Below are 9,841 nucleotides of genomic sequence, written 5' to 3'. Positions count from 1 at the left end.
ATATAGAGTACAGAGTACTGATGATCCACGGGCTTGAAGGCCAATGTTCCCGTTTTCCTGAGCCAGGAGTGACATCTAGTGGCCAAAATAGAGAAAGACAGCGTCTCTGTTCCAGACCTGCAGGGGAATTGGAATAGTTCCACAGTGTTACCTTGACCCACAATACAAATTCAAACACACAACTTTACAGACATACAAGGCAAATGGGCACTAATTGGTGTCAAATGGTTTATTGAGACATATTTTCACTCAACAGTACAATTCCCTTCACTGCAGGAGAACGTTATTCTCTGCAGCTGCTCAAAGATGAGTCTGTGATGAGAGAGAAACTTAAAATTCTTTAACGGTGAAGTTTTTTGTGTTAGAAACTGGACTTATTCAAACTTTCTTCACTTTTGGTTGAATCACAGAACAAATTTCAACAATTCAGAGGCTGATATGCTGAGTACCACCGTGTGTTTTATCTGTGATGGTGCTCTTGATTGCCAGTGTGGGGCTTGTTGACTATTATACACTTGACTCACATTAAACTTTAAATATTCCACTTTTTATTTAATCAATTACATTCCCTGTTTGACTGCATGACTTATTATCATATACAGATAAATGTCTCCCTGCAGAAAAGTCTGAGTCTTGCAAAGAAAAGGCAAAACATCTGTCATTTGATATTTACTAAAGGATTTGCACTAACGAGATAAAAAAACAACAAAATATTCCACATTTCCAATCACACCTCTGTGACACAACATTTGGAACGAAAAACAACATTACAAACAGACTTTTACCATTTGTGCGGTTATTGCGATAAAAAGAAATTCACTGCATGTCTACTTCTATTCATCCCCAGCTCTCCCTCTGCTTTAGAGTAGTTTAAAGACCCTTTCATCGCTCTGTGGTTTACTAACCTCACAGATTTGAATTAGCTATTAGACATTCTATCTTGTTCAGATATGTATGCAATTGTTTTCTTTATTTTTACACCACTTAATGTGGGTATTCAAAATGCATCACCATCGTGAACAAGCCTGTGTCGCATTGCATAGTTTCCTTTCAGACACATGAACTGCAAATCCTATCACACTGTAAAACTCAACGAGGAAACGTGAAATCCTTGTGGATATATTACAAAAGTCACACTCAGGTCATTTTGAAGTATAAATGAGGCTCAGACACTACTCCCAGTTCAAAGCCTTCAGTGAACTGGCCTTAATAATCCCAAAGTACTTCACCAAAGTGCTTAATATCCGACTCATGCTACCATCTCGATCAGGCGTCTGATCAATAATGTTCCCGTTAGGAAAAAAAGACCTGCTACAGATCCTGTTTGGCTACAACTCCCTGTTGTATCCAGGTTATATATTTAAGTTTCAAAACCAAAAGAGAGGAATCTGAAACCTGCATTATTAACATTTCAAACTGGAAACAAGAGTCATTGAGGTAATTCTGGAAAACAAAGCTTTGTCTAAAGGGCTGAGGGTAAAAAAAACAAAGTGCTGGTGAGATTGTGTCGGTTCGTGAGGCTCAGCTGAGAAGAGGAGTGTTGTCGTTCTGATCTTCAGAAAGTGTTTCAGGGTCTTTGTCCTCTTTCACTTCTTTGTCCTCTTTGGAAACATCCACTCCGTACACAGCCACCACACTGGAACAAGGAAACACAGGTAAAAAGGTCTCTGCTGATTCCAATTAAACCTGGCGACTGTTGAGACATTCCCAGCACACATGGACTAATGTCATTTATGAAAGTCAATAATGTATCACATGTTATAAAAGGCCGCAACCGGAACACTTGAACTGAAATGACTCACTAGAGGGCGTATATCCTCAGAGGCTAAACGGTATATTTAAATTCAATCAAAATGCAAAATGTCAAACAAACATCTTGCAACGTTAAAGAAAGTGAAAAACTAATCCTGAAGTTTTCCCTTTGTCCAAATCTGTGCCAAAAATCTAATTGGGGTTCTTTCTTGGGCTATTTCCAATCCTACCAGCGAATTCAATCGGTAGTTTTTGCACAATTCTGCTGACAAACAAACCAGTGGACAGGAAAAATATATATAACCTCCCTGGTGGAGGAGATAATATGTGACTTAGTCAGTGTGCTCAAGGTACATTTCAGTTTTTATGGTATCATATCATTACAGATATCTATTGCTGTAAATAGAATGGTGGTCTTGGAAATGGCTGAAACACACAGGCACAACTATTTCTGTGTTATTTAAGTAACAAACAGAGGAGTGAACTTGCAAAGTTTGACAAAAACATTTGTGAAGGAGGATAATAATGTGCAGCTCACTGTGGCCTGAGTTCGCTGAACCGGTGGCTTTGTTATTCTGTCACCACTTGTTATGAAACAAGAGGCGGAGCATGTGACAGAGGCAGATTCAGTCATGTCAACCTCCCCCGACTGACTCAGCAGTTCTACTTCATCAAGTCAAGTGGAACTGAGCGTATGACAAAACATCAGTATTGGTGATGATTGAGTGCAAATGCAAAGTTTAAGGCATGAGGCACCCGTCAAAGATTCACCATATTGTTGGAGGGGGAAGTTGCGTGTGATGAAGGCAGGAATGAGGTAGTGAGAAGGTTTTTTGGTTTCTTCGTATCTATATCAGACAAACCATTTCTCTTTTCTGGCGAAGCAAAAAACAGCTGACTCAGCAGAAACAGCAGATGTGTGTGCTCCTCCCCCTGAAGCATGTCTAGCATGAATGGGTCATCGATTGATTAAACAAGAGGCGCTGAACTCCTGGTGAGAGACATGAGGAAATGTTCTCACTTCACATTAGTTCAGTGTTAACTTGTGTTGAAACAGATTCTACATGTGAATATGATGAATCTGAAGGCGAGGGGCAAGACTCAGGGGCAAGAGGTTTCTGGTTTCTGTGTCCAGTCTGAACAATCATGTAGGTAATGATGCATGTCACGCTCATGGAAGAAGGAGTCTTGGTCTGGATATCTGCCGTCTACACTATAAACCCTGTTATATTAGCCATGTGCTCCGAGATGGAAGTTTGAGGGACAGCAACAAGACCAACAGGTTCAATTCAATGTAGTTCTATGAATCCAGGAGAGTTTTGAAAATAGAGATTTATTTCTTTCTTGAAAGACGTTGCAACTTGGACATAAACAATGAGGGAATTGTAATGAATTGGCCTGGAAGCTACAATGGGAGAACGACTTTGTCAATTTGCAGTTTGATTGTGTAACATTTCCTTATTTGCTGGTGCGATCGTTGAATGTTGTGTAACGAACTTACCCGAGGACGGACACAGGAATAACACAGAGTCCTGCAGCGAGGAGGAAGATGAAGCCAGGGAACCACGCCACCGTAGCTGCATAGACACTGTTGAAGACTGCGCCTGATACGTTGTTGGTCATATTCTCCAGGAAGGAGAGTAACGCAAACAAGGCCCCTGCGGGAAGAAGACACAGGAGATTAGAAAGAGTACCTCAAAGAGGTGAAAGGGAGAATCACAACGTGCAGTGCCTTAAATCCACGAGTACATTTTCAAGATAACACTTTAAACTACAAGTGTTTTTAAAGGAACTTTGGACTCTGGAGAACACACACACAGACACACACACGCACATACAAACGATACGGTGCAGTGGCTCATGAAACACTCTAAACCCACTCACCCTGCTGAGACTTTGAGATGAGCTTTGACATCATCGAGCGCATAACCGGGAAAGGCATGATAGACAGAAGCATGGGCACCTTCACTGTGGTTCAACAGAGCACAAGACACACGTTATACTACTCATCATGATGCAAGTAACAACATATACATATTCACTTCATTGTTTTGTATTTCTAATTTATACTGCTGAGTGACCTAAAGTTATGTTTGTGCAGAGCATTGTAATGTTTACAGCTTGTTGACATCTCAAATTACACCTAAAATAAACAAAGCCTTGATCGTGGGTCTTTTCAGTTTACAAAGCAATAGAGTTCACAAGATACTGTGACTTTAGTGCCATTGCTACAACTTGTAAATGTGGGGGGAACGACAGGCTCTGTCAATCAGTAACCTGCACAACAAGCATTTACTTTTATTAATGCAATGTTCTATGTTTTGTGTAGTTTTCTGTAATTTAGTGTAAATCAAACTGGGTTACATGCACTATATGAGAAAAGGTACACAAACACAACCTAAGGCCTTTTAGCTAGTTATTAAACCAGTGCATGTTTTAACGAGGTGATTTTCTATATCTGACACAAGGTACAAGGTGAAACTATGTGTTTGGCCTCATGAAACTAATACTGAACTTCTCTGAAAGAAGGAAACACGAGTTAAAGCAGCAGCAGCTTGTTATTCCGGTTTGACAAATACTTGATCTTGGAAACAACTGACAGCTGAAAGGGAGATTCAACCCGATTGTACGTTATAAGCAACACAGTTGTAGTGTGGACTTTTTTTCTCACCTATGAACATCATCAGAGTGGTCTTAGTAAACGCCACCAGGACCATGCCGGTCACCACAGACAGGATCCCAATCAGGACGATGAGCAGCTGCGGCACGCCACAGTACGTGAACACAAACACTCCTGCAAAACTGACCAGGAACACGGTGGTGGACAGTGCTGAGCCGTAGCCAATCAGAATCTCATTCCAGCACAGAGGTTTGTTGAGTGTGTACAGTGTCATCAAGGAGATCCCCCCAACATAAGCAAAGGAGAAGCTGGTGAAGACGAGCATCAGGAGGGTCAAAATAGTTTTACACCTGCGGCTGGCCCCTGTGAACATCTCATAGACCCCGTAGGTCATCTGCTTCAGGGCTGAGCGCTGGGTGGACCCCTCCTGAATGAAGGCATCAGCCGGGGGCTTCTTCACGGTCTCCTCCAGGATGAAAATTGCGTAGAGAAGGATCAAAACCTGAATCAACGAAGAGGTGACGAAAGGCCAGTTAAAGCCCGCAGCTCTCAGGAAGTAGCCCGTCGATATCGAAGCCACTCCAGCCAACAGGCCGATCATCATATCCAGTCCGGCCATGCGCAGGGTCTTCTGTTGACCGTCCTCACACAGGTCGGCCACGTAGGCGAAGCAGCCGCCCAGGAACGTGCCCAGGCCTCCGAACAGAGAGCTGACGAGTGAGGAGCCGATGAGCAGGTAGATGCTGAGATCAAAGTAGGAGACGGCCAGGAAGGACAGGCTGTAGATCAACGTGCCGACCAGAGGCAGGATGATGGCGATCTTACGTCCCCCCCGGTCGCTGTAGGCCACGAGCATGAGAGTGACGATCATGGAGGGGACCGTGGAGAAGAGCTCCGTGTACAGGGAGAAGAGAGAAGCTTGTCTCTGTACCTCCTGAAAACACAGAACCAATGGTTAGAGATAAAGAATATGGGGGGTTGAGGTGGAAAAGGTAAACAGCAGGTCTTAGAAAGCAAAACAACAAACTATCCTAGAAGAAGCACACATGCAAGAGAGATATTGGAAATTTAACGTCATGAATTAAATTCAGTTGACAGTTTGTTGAACAGGTGTAGAAAGTGAGAAGTTCACAATATTTGGTCTCACTTCTCTGTTCTGTTTCCTCTTTCTTTTGTCACGGGCAAGCCGAGGGTAGTAACAGTAAATTTACTCTTTAATATGACTTCATGATACTGAAGCTGTATGAGATCGTACTACCTGGAGCAGTATTATAAGAGGGGATCTCAACAGGTTATACAGGAAGAGGTCTGCTGTGTCATGACAGTTGGTTGAAGATTGACACAGTCACTGATATTTGCTGAAATGCAAAGTGTAGCAGTGACGGAGCAGACTACACCTGTGCTGTCTGTGGAGCTGCAGGTTATTTAATCGACACACAAGAACCCATGACAGAGCAAAGCCTGAGGGTTTATCTGTGATATTGATTGATATTAAATACACAACAAGACTTCAGCTATGAAAAATACAACCACACTCATTCTTAGTATGTTTTAAATGAATGTAATTTAGAAGAGTCCTTCCTACTCGAGTGGCTTTAATGTTTCATTTCGCTTAATGTCTTACATCGTTATAACTGGAATGGTTGCTGCTGCTGTCTCCACATCTGGAGGTGTTGTCCGAGGTGGGGTAGGTGGTGTTGGTCAGGTCCTCCCAGAGCCTCCGGTACACATACTGCTGAATCAGGGGATAGATGAGAAAACTGGAGAAGGCGTACAGAGCCACCACAGGCTCGACGAGGAAGAGCCCCTTCATTTTGGACCTGATGCAATATTCCCTGGAAAAAGGAACAAGAGAATATGATAAGAAATGAAATCTACTTCCTTCCAAAAGGTCATGGCCTTCTCCACATTACAAGCTAGATGGTCACTCTTGCTTAAATGGAAAAATGTGACTCCTCCCACAACTAATGGATCAGAGAAGTGATGCAGAACCTCAAGCTGGCGCACCCTTAACGGCTCCATTGCAACATTCCACAAAACATTGGACCTACTGATGAAATATGCCAACAATATATCCATATGGTCATTTAAACACACTTGGTTTGCTATTTATTTTGTTGCTAATTGTTTTTCTTTTGCTTCTGTGAGTCTTTTTGTGTTGTCCTTGCACTTGATCATGTATAAATGTGATGTTTTTGTAATTTGGTGTGTGTGTGTGTCACTGTTATTTGAACCACAGACAAAAGGGAACAGATAATGTACAAGTGTGAGCAGATAGAAACCATATGAATAAAATATATTGCAATTTTTGTTTGACACTTTAGTGAAATTGATTATTATTATATAATATAATCAATACACTATAATCAATAGTTTTTTCTCTGTTGTTGCAGCCTTTCACACTTCTGTCAGGTCCAATGTGCGACGTAAACTGATCTCACTCCAAACACAAGGTAGTTCACAGGAAGTTCAAATATCTGTTATGGTTGATTATGCCTGCTGATGGTTATCAATGAGGCCATGTGCTCCACATACCGATCCAGCATGATCTGATTATTTGATAAATTAAGTGTAAAATAAGACGTTGACCCTGAAGTGGACAGTTTGTTCCTGGGAACTCACTCGGCTGCCGGTGTTCCATGGCAACTGGTGACATGTTGTCTTTATTCCCGATGTGGTCGGTCGATTGCAGACTCGGTCGCAGATTCGACATTTTTTCCAAAGCACCTGTGTCTGAAGCGCGTTGACACACTGAAGGCCCACAAAAACCACTTCTACACTATAAATCATACGGGAGAACAAATTAATAAAGTGTAATAAACTTGGAGGGGATTCGCTTGTGGCTGATGACGGTCTCATCACGCACGCGAGCCACGGAGACGTCCGGTGCGCTTCAGAATAAAGGCGCGTGGCCAGCTCCACGCAAAGTGCTTCCGTTTGTCGGTGGTGATCATTTCAACGTGCACACACCAACACGTGTCCTTTGAAAACATCCCTCACGTCAACGAGGTGGAAGCTCGTGCGCTATTTCTGTGAGTCAAGTTGGTGAACCACTACTAATGCACAACATGTTTCTTTGCTGTATTCATTTATATCTTATTTATATCTTATTCTTCCTTATTCTGATGATATATACGACTCATCTTCTCCATTTAGGAGAGCCGGGTTCAAAGACACACCCAAAAACAACTTCAGCTTGATCTTGTGGAACAAAGTTCCAGGTCCTCGGAATCAGAAACTTCAGACTCAGAATTAAGAACAAGAATTGCTTCCTCATTGTCCTCATCCTGTTCTTCACACAGCATCTTTATGAACTTAACCTTGAGACAGAAGTGACTGCGACCATCCCGACTAACACTCTGGATAAAGAAAATCCAAAGCATATTTTCAAATGCTCATCAATCTGTCTATTAGGTATAAACTGTTATATTTGGAGTTTATTATGTTGATCTAGCTATTGTTAGCTAGCCAGAGAAGAAGTTAGCTTGCTAACAGCTGGTTAGTATTGTACACATTTCTTATTCTCACTAGTAAGGGATTGTAAAATAAGACTTACGTGCATCAGATGTGCAAAAGCAGCTGTGTGAGATGAATGGTAGGTGTTCCTCAGTGAATACATACTCTGTAGGTCATTTTTGACCCATGTGTGTATTGGTGACGTGGAAATACAAACTTTACGATGGTTATGAAGTAAAAAGGAAAAATAGAAAAACCATGACACAGGCGTTTTGGGAAAAAGACGAATCTACGACCGAGTCTGCAACCAAACGATAACATCTGGAATAAAGACAACAAATCCCCAGTCGCCATGATCCCCAGTTAAACTGGAACACCGGGTGTGCAGGTTTAGATCGATATTTACCCTTTAACCTTTGGTTTCCTTTATAACGAGCTGCAGGCAGGAGAGTGCAGAAGCCTCCTACCTTTCACAGGATGGTCCGGTTCATGTTTTAACCTTTAGTTTCCAGTCAGTAGGTCATTGCAGCAGCTCGGTCTCAGACCTTCTGTTGTATCGGTGGACGAGGTTGTTATGAAGGGTACAAGCCCCGCCCCTCGCGCGTTGTGATTGGAGCATTGTTTTGAGCCGTGCGTCCATTCGCCCAGAGGAACTGTCACCCACGAGAAAAGCCGGACGAGTATATCTTCTGACGAAAAAACGCGACCTTTTTTTTATTATTATTATCGAATGAAATCACGCTTAATGGTTGTTGTTATTGATTTTACCCAACGACGTCAATTATTTGCCCAATATAGACGCGTCAGTTATCATTATATAAAAGCTGGCACCGCCACTTTACTAAGTATTACGGTAGCATCATGCATGCGTGAACTGCGTCGGGAGGTCGGGATGTACCATTACACCTGCACGTTGGGGGGGTTTTGTTGAAACAGCAACAGAATAGGAGTCACAACCAGGCAGGGAGAAATGTTGAGGACACATTCATCAACCCTCTATCTCACTGTCATAAAAACAAAACGCCAATAAAACGTGTAATTGTGAAATGAAACTGGTAAAATGTTTACACTAGCTTATCAGAAAGGGCTGGGACCCTATAGCTGGACTGTACTGGCTGACTGTGGCAAATAACTGTACTTTACTCAATCCAGTTTATGGTGTTCACCTACAAAGTATTTCCCCGTCTCTGGTGCTTATAGTATTTTTACAGTATTATTTTTTAATAGATTTCTTATATATATTCTTGCAAAGATAGACCACAGCAAATTCCTTGTAGGTTTAAACCGGCTGGATAATAAAACTTGCATCTGATTGTGATTCTGACTTTGCGAGGTCTTAAAGTAATTTGGTCCAGTGTGTAAGATTTAGATCCATTGGCAGAAATTTAATAAGTTATAATCCTTCTAATGTTGTCACTAGTGTGTTTCATCTCAATTGTACGAATTGTTGTTTTCTTAACCTTAGAATGGGCCCTATGTATTTTAATACTTTATATTTACATCAGGAGTGGGTTCTCCATACGGAGGCTGCCATGTTTTGACAGTAGCCTAAATTGGACAAACTATCCCCTTTGGAGTTTTTATGACAACTGAAGCTACCAAAGATTCTCTCTCATGTTTAGAGGAGGAGGGTGGGGTGAAGAGTGTTCAGCTGCAACATGCAACTTCACCCCTAGATGTCACTAAATTCTACACACTGAACCTTTAAAGGGTTAATTAAGTTTTGTTGTGAGTTTCTTTGAATGGTTACAAATGAAATGTAACTTAGGAACTAATAGAAGGATGTAATTTGGAATCAGATTCAGAATCAGCCTTATTGGCCATGTATGCGTACAGATACAAGGAATTTGACTCTCAACGTACAGAAATAGACAAATAAACAAAAAAACAAGGACAACAAAGCAGAACAAGGTAAAGCAAACATTTAACTAATATGTTCAAGTATGACTATAAATATATATGTAAAAGTACGTATATATGAATATAACAACACAGCAACAATGACAATGAGTT

General features: G+C 41.6%; 1 protein-coding gene across 2 annotated transcripts; it reads right to left on the bottom strand.

Annotated features, from left to right (window-relative positions):
• Positions 1–214: 214 nt before the first annotated feature.
• slc46a3 (solute carrier family 46 member 3) lies at positions 215–8,402 on the bottom strand. 2 transcript variants are annotated; one of them, XM_053441861.1, is made up of 6 exons: positions 8,296–8,402; positions 5,997–6,207; positions 4,424–5,306; positions 3,637–3,720; positions 3,254–3,410; positions 215–1,636 (listed from the first exon to the last, which is right to left on the bottom strand). In XM_053441861.1, exons 2-6 carry the CDS (start codon positions 6,183–6,185, stop codon positions 1,522–1,524), a joined length of 1,428 nt encoding a protein of 475 aa, XP_053297836.1. In that variant the 5' UTR covers positions 6,186–6,207; positions 8,296–8,402; the 3' UTR covers positions 215–1,521. The 2 variants fall into 2 exon arrangements, with proteins under 2 accessions (XP_053297836.1, XP_053297837.1); XM_053441862.1 differs by having other exon boundaries at positions 8,235–8,373.
• Between the last annotated feature and the right edge of the window lie 1,439 nt (positions 8,403–9,841).

Source organism: Pleuronectes platessa, chromosome 15 (genome assembly GCF_947347685.1).
Source record: "Pleuronectes platessa chromosome 15, fPlePla1.1, whole genome shotgun sequence".
In the NCBI taxonomy this organism is placed as follows: Eukaryota; Metazoa; Chordata; class Actinopteri; order Pleuronectiformes; family Pleuronectidae; genus Pleuronectes; species Pleuronectes platessa.
Note: the sequence above shows the minus strand (reverse complement) of the source record. Positions and strands in the feature narration are given on the sequence as shown.